The 18,489-nt window shown below is 42.2% G+C and overlaps 1 protein-coding gene across 2 annotated transcripts in view; it reads left to right on the top strand.

Moving 5' to 3' along the window:
* Nucleotides 1-13,593, top strand: part of reep3b (receptor accessory protein 3b) — a 28,676-nt gene extending 15,083 nt beyond the window's left edge. For both annotated transcript variants that reach the window (XM_072667564.1, XM_072667563.1), the window contains 6 exons: nucleotides 4,821-4,897; nucleotides 5,206-5,326; nucleotides 6,077-6,190; nucleotides 7,440-7,593; nucleotides 10,921-11,057; nucleotides 12,671-13,593. In XM_072667564.1, the coding sequence (XP_072523665.1) occupies nucleotides 4,830-4,897; nucleotides 5,206-5,326; nucleotides 6,077-6,190; nucleotides 7,440-7,593; nucleotides 10,921-11,057; nucleotides 12,671-12,751 (675 nt within the window). In that variant the 5' untranslated portion in view covers nucleotides 4,821-4,829 and the 3' untranslated portion in view covers nucleotides 12,752-13,593. The remainder of the gene's footprint in view (nucleotides 1-4,820; nucleotides 4,898-5,205; nucleotides 5,327-6,076; nucleotides 6,191-7,439; nucleotides 7,594-10,920; nucleotides 11,058-12,670) is intronic.
* The last annotated feature ends 4,896 nt before the right edge of the window (nucleotides 13,594-18,489 follow it).

Raw genomic sequence — 18,489 nt, 5'->3', positions numbered from 1 at the left:
GTACAAATTAGTTTGATAGCTCTAATATACATATAATTGTGTGTGTATACACATTTTATGAGGATCATAATTAATATCTATAGCCTATATTTATCTCTTAATGTATCTTGGATTTTTGCTATTGTTGTAGTCGAGATAATTAGTGGCAAACAGAGACTTTGACCTGAGCAGATGGGCTTTAATTCAAGACCAGCACTTGTAGCAGCCAAGTCTAAGTCCAGACTGAAATCAGTTATATAGGCTGTAAATTTCATGAAATTTAAATCTTAGATGTAAATGTATAAATAATCAAACTAAACACTCGATTTAGATTCTGAAATATTTAAGATGAAAATCTAAATGTTTGGCTCCACTCAACAAATAGCTAATAGCCTATGCCCTATAACAAATAGCCTGGCCCTTATAAATCATTAGGCAGATGTGTGGTCATGCGTTCCTGTTTTATGATGGGCCCAGCTGAATTTTACATTATGTATAGTATGAATTAGCTTACTGTCTGCATTCAATCTGCCCAGATAATTGGAGAATTGCTGTCAAAAGCAGATTACCCATTTTAAGTGCTTTGCTGTGTTAGATGTTGTTGTCTGCATTGCTAGCCTATTTGCCCCCCTCCTCTCAGTTCAGGGGCTTTCAGTACATTCTAAGCGGTATCCAAAATATACATTTAATATTGTAGTTATGATTTTTTTTTATTGTGGCATGCTCCAGCTTGTCCACAAACTTCAGAAAAACTACTGTTCTCATTCACATAATGTATCTTGGCATTTCTTTACGTTTGTGTAACCAGGTGTCTGGTTTGTCACCATGGCAATGTTCCTGCTATCAACATTAAACTGTTCCTGAGTTTTTCTTCAGTTGTTGAGGGACTGCTGCTGGTTGCCTCCTATACACTCCCATCCATCAGCTCCTTCAGAAACACTCATTTTGCACCTCCACGTTAGGCACCGTCAGACTGATGTCCCAGTAACCCGTAAGGCGTTTGCTGGTGCAGTGGACTGCAGTCTGCTGTCGGAGCTGCTATCAGTGTCTCTGCTAATCAGCATTATATAAGCTTGTGCAAATATACTCTCTTTTATGTGCAGCTGAATGATGTAATTCATTGCAGCATTTCTGCAATGAAGCCTCAAGGCTACAACGAATGTAGCCTAAATCCGAACGGAGCTGTAGCCTGCTTCAGAGTGCCGAGCTAAGCTGGATTTCTCACCGTGTTGAACGTAGACTCAAAAAGCGTGTTCACCAACCGAGACGTTCTCTGAACTAGAACTGTGTGAACTGTGTTCAATGCATCGCTCAGTTTAGTGCCTGCTTGAAGGAGATGGCTAAGAATGTTAATAGCTGCTCGCTTAGCCCTCAGCCTTGTGCCGTTTCTCTCTTTTGGCTCTTTAAACAGTAGGCTGGTGATTCAGGTTCGACTCTACGTGGCTCAGAACAATGAAGGTAGCAGAAACCTGACTGGGTTACTGCAGCAGGAAAAACTGGATAATCCTTCTTAGTCACTTTCAGCAGTGGTAAATTAGCTGGGGGGTGGAGGGGGGGGGGGGTAAGGGTACTGGCAGCCAGAGGTTACAGATGTTTATGCCGTTCCCAAAAATATTGAGTGTCCAAATGGAAAGTACATCTTGAGTAAACTTAGACTGAGTTTTACTGGCAAAGCCTTGGAAAACAGAAGAAAGAGCATTCCACCACGAAAGCAGTTTTTTTAACTCCCCAAACATGTCACGACTGCGGTTGCATTTGTCTTTGAGTGCGGACTGAATGGCAGACCAGTAATTCAGAGACTCCTTTTCAAATCATATCCAAAATAGCCTGGACAAATGATGCTTTGTGCCTCTTGTGTTTGTGTTTTTTTTTTCCCACCGGGAAGTTCACTGGGTTGCTGGTTTAAGTTTAAGGGCTGTTTATCTGAACTCTGGCCTTTGTTGTGTTCAACATACGGTTTTGCTCGTTGGATTAGGGTCCCTCTCCACCCTGTGCTCTTGTATGTTAATTTACAGAGAACCTCTGCAGCCTATCTGACTACTGTCCAAAATCCTACCTCTCCGAACTTCTCTGCGGACTGGGTTTTAATCTGTTGCACGCAACACACCGTCATGATTCATTCGCTGGTTGTTCAGCTGCGGTTGAACAAAGCCTAGCTGTTGTACAGCGACTACACACAGAACCAAGTTGTTTCAAAGCTTGTCTTTTAGAGGACCTGGCTGTACTAGTCCTCCGGCAGCTTTTGGACAGGAAAGGAATGCTTGTCTTGGACGCAGGCCCGCAGCTGAAGCTCTCCTGAACCCAGTTCTCTCACATTACCTCTTCAGCAAGGTAAAACTGGCCAGCTGAAATTCTGCGTACGTCCCGCATACATCTCTAATAAAAGCCGGGTAATTGCCGACTGCTAATAAATAGGATTGCCCAGAGGATTGGGACCAAAAAATAAAAAAATAAAAGGCCACCAGGTCAGATTTAGTACTTTTATGTGTGTGTGTGTGTTGGTGCAGTTGGTAGTGAAAAGGAAACGGGTCCATTTTCTACGTTCCTGAGGAGAACCAGTGCCTGAATCACGTTGAGTTGATTTCGATTGACAGTTTGTCACCACACACCAGCGATTCCACCGGCTGATGCAACGCATCGATCATCCCCGGACCGCTGGAGGTTCACTGGGAGGTCACCAATTAAATGTGATGCCGTCTGTCAGGGCAGTAATGCGGCCTCTGCATAGATTCATTTTACTTTGTTCAGCGAGGCTGAAAATATCACCTAATACCTCGGAGAGCCTCAGCTCAAGGCTTTTGGGGGGGAGGGATCACATGATCGTCTGCACTACCTTTTGAAATTGAAATGCTAAGGAGCCCTCTGAAAGCCTGCCTCTGCTTCGAGCTGAGAGGAGAAAGAGGGAAGGCAGAGCATACAAAGCAGGCCCTGCCGCACTGAGAGAGAGAGAGAGAGAGAGAGAGAGAGAGAGAGAGGGGAAGAGGGGAGGGGTGGGTAGAGGGTGACAGGGTGAGAGAGAGAGAGAGAGTGAGAGAGAGAGAGAGAGAGAGAGAGAGAGAGAGAGAGAGAAAGAGGGAGAAAAGGAACAGGAGAAGGAGAAGAGGAATGGAAATTAAAGTCACGGTCGTAATGATTTTCCGTTACACTCGGCTGTGTTCCGTCTCGTGCCAGGAAGAGAAGTGTGATTGGATTTACATTAGGGAGCCACTCTGTGTGGTATGATTAGGCATTCTCCCGAGCAAATATAAAGAAGATGATTGTAAGCAGGGTGGGGATTCGTACAATTCTGAAGCTTGAGCTCCACGCTGATCTCCGGCTGAGGCTTGGGAGTTTTGATGTAATGCTACATTAACATGTTCATAATTGGCTTGTGTATAATCACAGGTGTGAGCTGCCATTCACTTGATTATCACTCATTATCTCATTGATTCTTATCATCGCGTTGCTCATAGCCGCATGCGATGTACCCATATATAACACTGTACCCATAGATGACACCCTTATATTGACAACATATATATATATATATATATATATATATATATATATATATATATATATATATATATATATATATATATATAAAATACATGTATGTAATTCATAGGGTCTATCCTGTACGTCTAGCTGAATGAGATGTACTGTAGTACAATGTACAGTAGAAAAGGTGTAATCCACATGTAGATCCACTGAAATCTAGCCATGCTTGCTGTTTGTTTGTAATCGACAGTAGTGCAAGATATGAGTTTAAAAATGTTTCAGCAAGGCAAGTAAGCAGAATCTCACCAAGGATGAAAGAACTGCGAGCTCAGTATGTGCAAGTAAATGTGCAATCAGATAAATTTACTGTCCTACAGACTGTCTACAGTACTGCCACATACTATGTGAATGACCTCACTCTTCAGTACATAAATCAGAAGTTTATTGAGGGTTTTTTCTCCTTTTGGAGATGGATAGTATATGATACAACCCTACCCCAGAGCAGATCTGCTGCAAGCCATAGTTTTAGCCTGTGGTAATATAGGTGAGGAATCCTGTCCTAGCTGGATACGGCACACAAGGCTTCTTCCCTTGTTCCATCTGGAGAGAAAATATTGCTACAAAGTGCTCTGGCCTGACCCAGCCCAAAGACAAGAGGAAGCACCCTGATCACCTGTTCAGTCCTTTGATTTTTTTTTGTCCCTTTATATGTATTGTGTACTGTAGTACAGTGCGTTGTAGACTGTACAATAAACACAAAGTATGACCCAGAACATTGTGCTTTCCATGTGTTTACAGTAATCACTGCTCAATAGAGTTTGACTGGTTGCAGGTTCATATCAACAAAATCATATCATATCAAACAAGAGTTGCAGTTGAGCTACAGTGATCTAATCCATTCTGACAGCTTGATAGTATATATCATTTTGATGGCTTTGTTTATTTTTTAAGGCAGGGTTTGGTTTTGAGGACAGGTAAATCTTTTTGAGGCAAGTTTGAGGCAAAGTTTTATTTAGCAAATGGAGTCGGAGGTTTTGTCTTTAATGTTTTAAGAAAATGATGCAAAGCAACCATTGTGTTTCAGTAATTAAGAAACACTGTGATTGAAAGTACTAGAATTGTTCGGGTTTAAAAATCGCTCATCCACCACAAGTTAGTAAAACTGAACTGTCAATAAAAATTAATAATGGCATTTCTTTCTGCAATTTTAAGATCTTTATTATTTATTTATTTTTTTGTCTGAATGTAACATATTGAAAAACATAAATTATGTCATCACATTTGTATGCACCATTCTGAATCTCATTTGACTGTAGATGGTATGTGAAAATGTATGTAATATGTTTTTCTCCTCGCTGCAGGTCCGCTGGATGATGTACTGGATTGTTTTTGCACTCTACACAGTAGTGGAGACCGTCTCAGACCTCACCATAGCCTGGTAAGACTGACAGCGTGCTAATCATGCCCATTAACCTTACTTTATGCTGATGTTTCATTTGCCTGATTGCGTGTGATTGGTGTCAGACTAAACAAACAAGTCAAATGACTTAGGAACTTGCTGTCGTTGGCCCAGATCGAGGAACGTAGGAAACGCAATCACGCTTTAATGAAATTAAGTTGCCTTTTTAATACGTGATTCCTGGAATCAATTTGTTGGAACACAGTCTTAATGAGTATGATTATGTCGTCTGATTAATAGGTTGTAATTTGAGTCTCTGTGTGTCTGTGGCTTTTCTCTGTATGAAGGTTTCCCCTCTATTACGAAATAAAGATTGCCTTTGTGATCTGGCTGCTGTCGCCCTACACTAGAGGAGCCAGTCTTATCTACAGAAAGATCCTCCATCCTCTTCTGACTTCAAGAGAAAGGGTAATTGTACTTTTGACTCCTCTTAACACAAGGTGCAAGGTGTAAATCTGTGTGCTGTTAGTGATATTAAATTTATTATACTAATATATTAAGAAGGCTTATCAGTCAGATTACATCATACTTGCATGCTTTTGAATACCTTTTAAAGGATGAATATGCAATTAATATAGTTTGGATGTCTTTTTTTGTTTTTAAAGTGTGGGGTCTGTTGTTTTGAGGGTGGACCCTTCCCTATTTTCTTTTTTCTTTTTTTTGTGAGTTCATATTCAGAGTTGAGCCTGTTGCGAGTGGCAACCGATGGGTCCAAGCATTATGGAGCCAGTTGTGACAGGCATTGTTTTTAGACATGGGGTCTCAAAAGGAGATTTTTGTACATACCAAAGGGTTTATCATGCTCAACTAATTGAGTTTTTTGTTTCCCTTTTTTATGCAGTTTTCCCAGATTGAGGCCTTAGTTTTATAGCAGCATCAAAGACCAGAACATATGAATTTCAGTTATTTAGGGAAATGCTTACCAGTTGTACACATCAGGTAGTAAAACCTGTCAGAGCATGGAGAACATAATTATGTTCTGTCTGTGTTCCTTGTGATAAAAACGGCAACTGTAGTTTAAAATTAAGTGACCATAAGTAAGATTGCAGCCCTTGTCCTTGGCAAGATGTTTGTGTAGCTTCTTTTTTTTTTTGTCTATTTACTATAAACATGTGACCCCCCTCTCCCTCCCTCTCTCTCCCTCTGTTGTGCTTTTAGGAAATTGATGACTACATTGTTCAAGCTAAAGAGCGCAGCTATGAGACCATGCTGAACTTTGGCAAGCAGGGCCTAAGTATAGCAGCTACTGCAGCTGTCACTGCAGCTGTCAAGGCAAGTACCGAACTGCATGACTCTGTGTGTGTGCGCGTATGTTCATTTATGTGCGTTACCTCTCTTGTTTCTGGGTGTGTGTGTGTGTGTGTGTGTGTGTGTGTACGCGCGTGCGTGTGGTGTTTCTAAGGGCGTACATATTTGTGGACCTCAGCCAGTGTTCTCTTCTCCTCCCTTTGTTTGTGTTAGTAATGCATGCAGGTTCACACCTCCAGTACGTCCTTTCAGACAGGTTCTCATTTATTCTTCTCGAAGTTCCTTCCTTTCCCCTATTTTCCCTATCCTTGTTGCAACAAAAAGCGACAAGCTCACGGACACAAAGCGCAGACGAACAGGAATAGAGCATCCTAATGGCCTCCATTCACAGAGAAAGGTCAGCATCTCGGTCATACAGTCTGCGAGCTTTTTAAGCATTTAGCCGGGAGCAGACTGCAATCAGACTGATATCTTAATCAAAAGCAGCGCGCCGCGCCTGATTTATCCATTGTCCTGATGCAGCCCCTGCAAGAGGAGGAGCAGCCAGGGAAGCAGTGAGACGGAGGATGATGCCCACCTTCCTCGTTCTTTATTAATGCTGCTGCTGATCAGTGTTTCAAAAGATGTTTTTCCTTTCTGTCTTTACCCCTCCATGTTGTTTTGTGCTCCTTCTGGAATCAGAATCCTGGTGTTGATCTCTCTCTCTTCTTACTTTGTACTGACCCACTGTCCCATAGGAAATCTGCCCTACTGCTCTCTCCAGTGGAGGTAATGGTCTACAGTCCACAGCATGGAGAAAGATGTGTCATTTACACATATGCTCATTTTTTTATTTATTTATTTATTTATTTTTTAAACCCTTTTCCCAGCCATTTCCCAGTTTTCCTTCCTTTCTTTTCACCTCCTGTAATTTTTCAAACTGACTCACACATATGGTGTTAACCACTAATGATCTCTCCATAATGGTACACTCTACATCTGTTTAGTAAAGCTCATCATTCATTTAGCCTCACATACACTCATTCAGAACCATAGCACAAGGTCTTCAACTTTGTAGTCATTTTTTGTAGACCTATTGGACCAGTTACTATTGATGTTTGCTATTCATTCATGAGCATGCATATTTTGTTTTTGTTTGTTGTAATTGTTTTTCCCCCTGAGTTTTTTGACCTTGGAGCAGTAATGCCTTGCATGGCTGAAGTACAGCAGGTTCTGTATGTTTGTGTGTGCATGCCTGTAGCTGCTTAACCTCATCTGCTTTCTTTATCTTCAGGGGCAGGGTGCCATCACGGAGAAGCTGAGGAGCTTCAGCATGGCCGACCTGACCCAGATCCCGCAGGATGAGACCGGCGGCCAGCTGTACCCGGCCTACTCCAGCTCCAACCCGGCCAGGAGAGGCGCAGGCACCACCCAGCATGATGGAGTCGGTACGTTTTGCGCACTCGCTTCACTTACTGTAAACGCTGACTTTAATGATTAACCTCGCCACTCCTCTCCAAGCCCAACGCATCGGCTATTGTTTCCCCTCTACGCTGGTGGTCTGCCGCGCCCCACTGCCTTGAAGATTAATTAGTGCCACCAGTGTAGGTCGGAAATACAAAGTCCTGGCTTACTGTCTGTTCACCCAGTGTAGTCTTTGTAGACTTGCATGATGGAAGTAGCTCCATGCAGCATATGTATGTATATGTGTGGCAGTATGTCTTTTTGAACAGCCCTTTTCACCACATCCAACAAACTCCTGGAAAGCATCGTCATTGCCATCAACTCCCAGTTCTTGCAGCAAATGGAATGGATTTTTTTATTTGTCTCAAGGGCGTAGAGGGTAATAAGCAAAGGCGGCACGTTCAGAGCATGAAAGGTCTAGTGGAGCTTTGTGCCAAGATGTGGTGAGTTTGGCGGGGGGGTGGTTGGAGGGGCATCGCAGTGAGGCACCGTCTGAGCAGAATACCTAATGCACTCTATCTCAGTATGCTAATGCACTGGCCGTGTTTGAAATTCCACCGGCATCCAGGTCATTTTCATCTTGTCGACGTTAAAGCCACAATAAAGCGAGCCGCTTCAAAATGCCACTGCCTTTCAGGAGGCAGAAAGAGACAGCCAAGGTTGTCTGCCGTTGAAGCAAACCGCTAATTGTGGATTTTTCTTTTTTTTCCCCCCATTCGAAAAGAGAAAGCCGAGACAAAAGGGGTTGTAAGTGTGTCATTCAGCCGGCCGTCATTAACAACCCTGTTTTGATGTTTGTAGAGGAATTGGGGTCAGCTGAGGGAAAGCAGTCAAAGTGCCTTTTTATTGCTCTCTCTTTGTTCTTTGCTTCAGACGCTCTTTTTCTTTTCCCTCCCCACCCTCCCCTTTCTTGCAGTCGGTCACATTCCTCGGTCACACGAGGCCTGAGGTCTTGTGGTCGTTCAGGACGAAACAGTACCAGCTATTATCGGCTGGATCTGAAATCCTGGACATAGAGGTTACAGAGGCCAGTTTTTTTGCTGTTCTCTAATGCAGGCAGGTCTGTTGTCTACATACAGTGGTAAAATATAGGGTAAATGTCAGACCAGAGTGTTGCTTATAAAAGCTCAGCTCCAGTTCCTATAGGCTCCATAATTCCAAACCACCTTCTGATTAGGTTTTATATGAGCAGTGTGGCAAATGGCAAGAACAGCTATGGAAAATAAATAGCGTCTTTGCTAAATCCAGCGGAAGTTGTTCTGTTCCACTAATGGAAAACATTTGTGGGGGTGTGGAGATGAAACAAAGAAAGCTGCTGGGGGAGAATGAGCTGGTTCCTGTATCTCTACTGCCCCCTTGTGGTCATAGGTGAAACGCATCTAAGAAATGTGTTTACTGGTTGGGTTTGCTATGTTGTGGTAATTCTGTAGGCCCTGGCTTTGCTGTATGGTGGAAGCAGAAGAGTTGAGTGGCGTATGGTGGGCTGCGGCTGCAGTAGTGTGATTTGGCTCCCTGGCACAGGCTGGCCCTGCTGAACTCTACTCGAGCTGAGGGAGAAGGCTGTGCCAGGAGCAGCCTGAGACTAGGGCGAAGGGCTGCAGCTGCTCAGCTCGTACTCTTGCTCTCCCTCCCCCTCTCTCTCCCTCACTCTCAGGGCTGCAATGATTAGTCATCAACAGTGATTATAGTACATGGTACATACTGTAAGACATTCACTGGAAAACAAAGGTGCTTCATAGATCCTTTTGATCATATGTACTTGTAATTATATTAATTTGCACCACATGTACAGCTTACATGCAAAATGTGTGTGTAATCCACGGGTTTGATACCAATTTAAATTCTAAAGGATTGTCTCCAGTATAGTCATTTAAAATAACCTACAAGTTAGATCTCCCCTTATCATACAGTGCAGGGAGGGTGAAGGCTCACCTGTTTCAGCCTAGCAGCACATGAAACCACCATGTCATCTTTTCAGTCACCTGTTGTTAACGCAGCATAACGCAGTTGTTAACCCAGAGAGAGCAAGGCTAGTTATGATCTTTGGGACTCCCAGGCAACATCACCAGGGATCAGACCGGCAGTCTGCTAGTGATTGAGACAGCGCTTAGACAGCTACACCACTTCTGATCCTGACTTTGGTTTGGGCAAGCCTGCCCCATCTTCAAAATGACTAAATAAACTAATCCAAGAATCATAACCCCTAGAATTTCTAACTGATTACTAATCTGGCAAGACATCTCACTGGCAAGTTTGGGTGTGTGAGCTAACATTAGCTCCTTGCCCTGGTTTATTCTCATAGGCTGATTTCAGATGCCAAGTTTTAATTGTTCATAATTGTGGTTTACACAATACACGACCCATTTTATTGTGAAATTGTGGCACCCTGAAAAAGAAGAGCTCGAATATCAGATGGTGGACTGCAAGAGGAGCAAAGTGAGCTCACTTGTACAGGCATCTTTGTTGGTTGTCAAAGCAGTATTAACAATCGTTGTCACTCGTGGATGATCGAATAGACTTTATGTAGACAAGCTTGGCTAAAACTTGGCTACATTGCTTCATAGACTACGGCTACATTTCCATACAGCTTATGTGTTTAAATATAGCTTCAGCATTTGGGAGGGCATGGGCAAGCAGTTCAAATGACCTGAACAAAGGCTTTATTTAAAGCAACATTATGTATCTTTTTACCTTAACATGACTTCAAAGCCATTGTGATGCTCCACTGTGCAGAAATAGGTAGAATAGTATTGCTGTCGTTGCTCCTTCATCTCTGCAGTGTGTAACATTAGCGAATAACACTCGTGAGAACTGCTTAACGCTGTGTAATGCTGTGTCCATTAACCAGTAATATTAGTGTGCACCGATGTGGTACTCTTTCTGTGACTGTTCTGTATCTCTCAGCCTATCCAGAAAAGCGTGTCCTTAAGTAGTTACTCAAAGCACAAATTCCACTTGCCAACTGTAGGGGCAGCCCAGGAGCAAGACATGTACATTTTTCATATTGTTGCTTTAATTTTATTGGCTTCTCGTGCAGGCCAGCTAAGCAGCGTATTGAACTTGGAGCCGTTTACACCGGTCATTAACATTCATTTTGGTGATCAGATCACGTACAATTTTCATTTGACATACGGTAGTCAGAGACCACTAGCACATGAGTAACTTAACTGTGGAGCAGCTCTGTGTATTGAGAAACAGCAGGAAGATGTTTTGACACTTTTTTTACTTTTGAAAAATTTTCAGGTCTTCTACTAATTGCTATGTTTAGCAAATGCTAAAAAGGACTGCCTCTGTGTTTGTGTTTCTTCCAGAGTATTACCAGTATGAGCAGGAGGAGCGGACAGACGAGGATGGCGAGGGTGTGTTCTCCGAGGACGAGGCTGTGACGCAGCGTGGCCTCAGACGATCTCAGAGTGTCAAAGTGACTCGCTCGAAACTACGCAAAGATGTAGGAGTCTCAACTTTTAACATCAGTAATGTGTTATTAGATCATTTGTAGCGTAGGTGCATCCGCATTACTCTTCCTTCTAAAATGCAACACATCTGGTGCTCCGTAAGATCACAGCTAAACAGCTGTGCTAGGTTTTAGGCCTCATAGTCTTTTATTTTAAGTAGAATTTTTAGATAATCTTCGGAGAGCATGATTACAATCAGGTCTGTAAGTATTTGGACAGTGACTCAATTTCTGTAACTTAGTCTCTGTTTATTTCCTCAGATGATTATTTCCTTGATTTTAAATTAAGCAGTCAAGACGTCAGTAAATGTGTAGGCTATCAGCTTTCATTCAAGGGGTTTAACATATTGCATTATCCATTTAGAAGTGCTCAAAAGTAACTGGACAAACTAGCATGTTTATCAGTATTGGAATTTTTTATACTTTGAAGCATTCTTTGCAATCTGGAATCTATGGACGTCATCAAATGTGAAGCCTGTTCTCTATTGCTCTCTGCCTTTCCCCCTGTCAGTTTTTTCCTCAGTAAGTGAAAAGCTGCTCAGTTGGGTTAAGGTCAGGTGACTGACTCAGCCATTGCAGAACACTCCATGTCTTTGCTTTAAGAAGCTCTTGGGTTGCTATTGCATGTTTTAGGTCATTATCCATTTGTCCCATGATGCCACATACCATCACTTTTACAGCATACAGGACATCTATGTGTTGTTATATACACCAGAATGGATCAGCAGTCATATCGTCAGTAAACCCAAGTGACTCAGTTCCATCCCATGCCACTACACTGCCTCCACCATATTTGACAGATAATGTGGAATGCTTTGATGATGTAGTATTGATCGTGAACCCTTACTTTCTTTCTCCATACTCCAGTTTATCTTCTGTCCAGTGACTCTTGTTCCAGGACCCAACAGGCTTTTTAGATGCCATCTGACCTTTCTGTTCTAGATACGGTCACCTGTGGTTTGCATCTTCAGTTAAACCCTTGTCATTTAAATTCTTGAAGGCATCTTTTGATTGTAGACTTCTGCACTGATTCTCTGCAGTTTTCCTCGGTGGTCTTGTTTGGTGTTACTGAGCTCGCCAGTGCATTTCCATGTAGTAATTGTTGGTTTGGCAACTGCTAATGTTTCTGCTATCACTCCCGATTTTGTTTATCAGTGTAATGACAGCCTCTTTTACTTGCATCATCACCTCTTTGGGCCGCAAACCCGCGAGTTCCCATGACCGGCTGTCTGATACACAATTAACACTTGGAATCCTCTTCCGAACTTTTATATAACAAAAGCCACACTTGGCCATGAAACTGCTTATCAGTCTATTGCCCAATTACTTTTGAGCCTGTGAAACTATAACCTAAATAATAAAGGAGTAATAAGTCAATAAATCTGTTAATGCAATGCTTTTTTTTAACCCCCTGAACAGAGCTGAACTTCTAAACTCTAATCACATCTTGATTGCTTAGTTTCAGATCCACTGAGGTGTAGCTAGAAGAGTGTCAAGGTGTAAACACGTATGGCTGTGCATATAATGTGTGAAGGTGGTGATTGTAGTCAGAGTTGCTACGCTCGTGGTAAACACGATTATAAATCATGGTTCTGTATCTGTCGCAGGCCCGTTACGGATCTCTGAAGATCAAAGGGCGGCGGAGGCCAGCACTGAACACCATGACCTACGCCAGCACTGACCAGTGACTACTGACCCAGGAGAGCTTTATCCACAGAAACCTAATGAGTGTTAATATTCCCTTCTTCTCTTAATGGCTGTGGGATTCATTCTTGTGCTGAACATCCAGTATGTTTTTAATGCAACACACACAAACACACAAATATATTTATTATATTACAATCCAAGTTTTAACCAAACAAGTGTGCACAGTTGCATCATGAGCAATAATGTAATGTGGAATTTCAGGGGCTTTTCTTTTTGTTGTAGGTTTTTTTATTGCTTGGTGTGACCTTTTCTGGATTTGACATTCAGTCTGGTCTGTCAGCGTTTTTATATTTGCTAGTGTTTAAAGTGTTGAGAACTGTATATCTTTGGATGTGGGTTTTGTACTCTTGTGTTTGTGTGCGTGTGTCTCTTGTGCTGCCTTGTTTATTACATATTCTTAATTAGATTTTTCCAATATCTAATTACTTGGATAATGAGAACACTGACACTTGAATACAATCAGACCAAAAGTGACCCTTACCATTAAAGGAAAAAAAAACTACCAAAGGACATGAAGGGGATTCAGATTACTATATTGACAATTGGTGAAGGTGGACTGCTTTTTTAATTAGTGGTTGCGTTTTCTGTTGCTGATGGTTCCTTTTTTTTTGCACATTTAAAAAAAAAAAAAATCTCTTTTTTTGTCCATCATCTCAGTGCAGAATGTACCCCTAGTCTGGGAAGAGGACCATGTTATCTTCATATACCAAAGTGTTACAATCCACTACATCTGGTGGATGCAGTGTGGGAATGCTTGGCTGAATGTGTCATTCTAAATTAATGTGCTGGTATGATTGAATAAACTTTTAAGTTTGAAATCAAACTTGTTGAAGTTTTTTTTATTTATTAAATTAATTAATTTATTTTTTAAATGATTTATCAATTATGAACAAGTTGAGCTAGATCACTAGCCTAGACTGCTCGTTTCCTGTCTTGTGTAGTTCAGACTCTGGGCTTGAATTGAGGCCTTGTGTCAATGTTAACTGCACTACACTGTGCAGGCTCTAAAATTAGCATGAGCTGCACAGCAAAGACAAGGTAGCATCTTGTCATTGCATTGTTACATAATGAGATGTTGACTGTCTTACAATGGAATAAAAGTACAGTGGAGGCTAATTGATGTGGTTAAGGCTTGTTCTGCAATGTATCTGTGCTGTTTCAACTATGAACTCCTCTCCAGGTCATCCGAATGTGACTGGCTGAAAATGTTTATTCTAAACCATCAGGATCGTCTGTTTGCAGCCGCCAAAGCACACACAAACATGGCCCGATAAAGTATAGCCCAGAAATGCAGTCTAGGTTCTGAGCAATTGGGAGGAAGCATCTGATATGTTTGGAGGGTGGGAAGGAAAAACACCAGTTCGTATAAAATGTTATTTTTTTGTGTGTGTGAGAATTTGTGAAAAAAAAAAAAGGTTTTGTGCCACAATTGCAGGAGACCGGACCTTTCTGATGTCACCACACGGTCTGGTTAGTCTTTTGTTTGTGTGACCAGTAGGATACTAAGGAGGAGTGTTCATAGGACAGTCCTACCGAGGACCTCTGCTGTAGCTTAGGATTTGGAACGCAGCTACTATGTAACACAACCAGCAGTCATTCCCAAAAACGGTGTTTTCCATCATGAGCAGCAGCAAAGCTTCAGAATTACACTGTAGATGCCTTTGGGAAACCATTAAAGTGACATTCTGGTAATGTTGCCTTCTATCTGAGCCACCAAGATGCTTAAGCTGTATGAAAGTGCTACAAGGTTTCTTTAGAAATCTGCTAGAAGAGACTGGAACATGTACTACACCATAACCATAACACCATAACCAAATATTAAAGGTGCTGTTGAGAGGCTGTGTATTCGGCACATGCTACATACTTGACTTCACAAATGGTCAAGAAAGAGTCGTTTCAACAGTGGACAGACCTCCCAGACCTCCCAGACCTCCCTGTCCCATTACTCACAATTGCACCCTCGCACTTCTTGCTTGCTCGCTATGCGTGCAAGGTTGTAGGGTGTCCCATTTCTTTCAATTTTTCTAGAAAGGGTGCTCACTCGATGTGCCCCTCTGAAGTCCTAAGTCTGCATCAGATCACACTTTTCTAAAGGCAATTACCTACCCATGTTCCACTGCACTCCTGTGATGTCCTGAAAAACCTAAAAAGGGAGTAAAAGCACTGTTTAGCATGCCGTAATCATACTAACGTTTCATTATCCTGGAAATGAGCCACAACTGTGAAACAGCAACAGCTGTGGTATTTTTACGTTTAGGCAGCAGTGTGGTAAATAGGTGAAGGGACGTAAGGCAAAGTGTGTCCCAATTCTGCTCCAAACGTTTTGACGCCATTAACGCTTCATAAAAGTACACTTCCAAGAGGAGAGGAGGATCATAGGGAGAGAATTGGGACAGGGCCTAGGAGTTAAAAGGCTGGAGAAGAAATGAGGACGTTGAATCCAGCAGTCAAACACTGACTACCTGGTGTAGTGTGTGTGTAAGGGAGCTGGTATTGAACAAATATGTGAATAGGTAAAATGCTGATGTGGATGAATGAAAGTGTCGGGGGGAGCAGCAGGGCTTCAGGAGCAGCCTGACAGGGACATCTATCAGCAGTGCTGTAGCTGCATATAACCACAGCCTCCAAGCTTCTCTCAGGCCTGCACAAGCCTGCTGCCTGGGAGGATTAATAAGCCCACATCTGAAGCATCTGTATTTCCCATGCTCACTACAGCTCGCTGAACTATGCTCTGTGTGGGATCAGTTAGATAATGGGGGGCGGTGTTTGTCTGTGAAGTCTGGGGTCAGGGTGCGTATCTTTCAGCACCGGGCTGAATGGGTGTTTGTGTAGTAGCTGCAGGTGTGCAGTAAAAGAAATACTACCACTAATGAACAGACACCAGGCCAATCGATCTTAGCACGCCACGGCTGTCAGATTTTACCATGCTGTACCTTAGCTTCAGTTACAGGACTTTCTACCACTTCCACTTATGTACAGTCAAGAATCAGTGTGAACAGCTATTCTGCCGATCAGCGCTCAGAATAATTAGGATAATAACTAGAAAAATAGGAAAACTAGGAAGTGACTCCTTATTAACTGGCTTTATTGTGCCAAAATGTGAAATAAAATCTGAATTTGACTGGTACCCACCTGTATTCTTCTCTTTGTGGGTACCCTAGAAAGGAAAACTGTATTTATCTTGGGTCTTGGCTCGTTATATTCATGCTCACCCACGGTAAACCGTGACAGCGACTTCAGGAGAATATGGTTGTTGATACTGCAGCTCATCACCTCCAGACTCTGCTAGTCATGTGAGTACAGGTTGCTACATTAACCAGGACTCATGGCTGCATTTCCGATACCTGTTTTTGCAGGAGGGGAAGCTCAAACTCGAAATCTGAATGCTAAGGAGGCAAGTGAGGATCCACTTAACTTTTACCATCTCTTCTCTCCATCGTCCACCAGCTCAAAAACAAACTAGACTACCTCAACCAAACCAAACTGCAGCCTAACAGGCTAAAGCTAGGTGGCTTCGATATGATCAGCACATTGCGCAGAGAGGACTCTGAGAGGAGAGCAACACTGTTCGGTAAGACTCCAGGAAAAAAATTACAAACAAATATTATAGTGTTTTTAATATAGACTTAAAAACTATAGTATGGCGATGAGCGCACCATCAAAGGAATTTCAGTCTTTCTTATCAGTCTGTTTCTTTCAAATAACAGGGTTGTAAACATACTTGTAAATCCATGGCTATACTCTAAAATGATAAAACAGTCAGATAGACACATACGCTTCTATTTTAAAATGCATCATAAAAATAAAATTACACATTATAGTTAATATGAATATCGTCAGTGGTCATTTTAGGCCTCGTTTATTACCTCATTAGTACCATTTCCAGTCTAAAACCTTTTAGTCAAAACCTTTAGCTAAATAAACAGGACTAAAAAGGTTATCTGATAATCTCATAGTCCTACTTTAGACGGACATAAGCCATTCAGTATTGGTCCAGAGTGCTAAATGGGCCTGAACATCCCTGCTGTTGCTGATAGCTGGTTTCAGATGGTCTACGCCAGTCTGATGGTCAAGGCCGTTGAAAAGCTGGTCATCCAGACGACAAAACATACTAGCTGATAAACTAGCTGGCTAAGCAGCTCCTGACCAGTGTAGTGCCGTGCTGGTTGACTAGCTTAGTCATGCAAGTCATGCTGGTCAAGCAGCTTGGTGGCGCCGGTAATGCTAGTTGACCAGCTTGGTCAACCGGCTGCCCAACCAGCATGGTCATGTTGGTTCTACTGGTGTTTAGCTTAGTCAGACTGATCATTACAATTAAACTCAAATTAAAAAACAAACCCTATGCTGGTCAACCAGCTTAACCAGCCTGGCTGATTTTTTCAGGGCCACCAACTTACATACATCCATTTCCTTTAATATGGTCAACTTTTTGGTTAACAACTTCCATTAAGGCAGCCATTAAAAATAATTAAACACCAGCATATAACTCTAAACACAGCATCTGCCTAACTGTACCAAGCTTTTTGCAGACAGAGGGGGCTGCAGTGCTAGCTTCTTATGCAGCCTGGAGGCCTGTAGACATAGCAAGCTAGGTAAGCATTAAAGTTGATGGTGGTGAAGGTGATAAAACTGAACGTGGAGCTGTTTAAGAAGCTCTTACTGAGAAAAGCAAACAGACAGGAAAGAAATGTGCAAATCAAATAACTGAAACTGAAACTAACCACCTTTTAAGTTCAGACCTCAACATCATTGAATGTGTTAGTTTTCTTGGATGGTGAGAAGCAGAATAACTGAATAACCTAAAAAACTGGAACGGCTACAGACAGTGCACCTCCCAGCCTGGTGTTGCCTTGTGTATTACAAGCTCTGGGCACTAGAGGGCAGGCTTTGAGTGCTCTGAGTGATCCATTCCTTTGACTCTTCAGCTTTGCAACACTTTGTCATTGAAATCAGGCTATTCCCAGGTCAGCTGGTAAATAATGTGCGTTCACGTACACGACTCACCTAATGCTAATGCCTCTCAGAGGGGCTGTAGTTCATCAGAGCATGCTGAGTCAGCTGGCTTAGCTGTACTGCTCAGAGACACCTGCTACATCATTTGGCTTGTGCGTGGCTAATAATCTGTTCTTCTTCAGACAGGAAGGGACAACTGCCCGGACATCTCAAGCTGTATATCAAAACTGTATATATCAGACCTATATACCCTATAATTCTTTTTGCAACCCATGATTTCGACGAAAGAATGAATAGGGTGTCTTAATACTTCTGTCCATATTGTGTATATAATTTGGACAAAAGTATCGGAACACCTGCTCATTCATTGTTTCCTCTGAAATCAAGGATATTAAAGAAGAGTGTATCCTGCTTTTGTTGGCGTAACTGTCTATTAACACAGTCCCACTGCTCCACAGCTCAGTATTGGGGGGCTTTATACCCCTCTAGCCCATGCTTGGCATTAGGCATGGTGCCAATAGGTTCATATTCATCCTATTCTATTGGTAATACTTCTGTACAGGCACTTCAAGCTGTCTGTGTGTATGTGTGTATGTGTGTGTGTGTGTGTGTACACATCTGTTTAATGGGTACAACTTAAAGTAACTATATATACACTGCTTAAAAAAATAAAGGGAACACTTAAACAACACAATATAACTCCAAGTAGATCAAACTTCTGTGAAATCAAACTGTCCACTTAGGAAGCAACACTGATTGACAATCA

This window comes from Salminus brasiliensis, chromosome 22, assembly GCF_030463535.1.
Source record: "Salminus brasiliensis chromosome 22, fSalBra1.hap2, whole genome shotgun sequence".
NCBI lineage: Eukaryota > Metazoa > Chordata > Actinopteri > Characiformes > Bryconidae > Salminus > Salminus brasiliensis.
The sequence above is the reverse complement of the archived record's forward strand: the minus strand, read 5'-3'. Positions and strand labels throughout refer to the sequence as shown.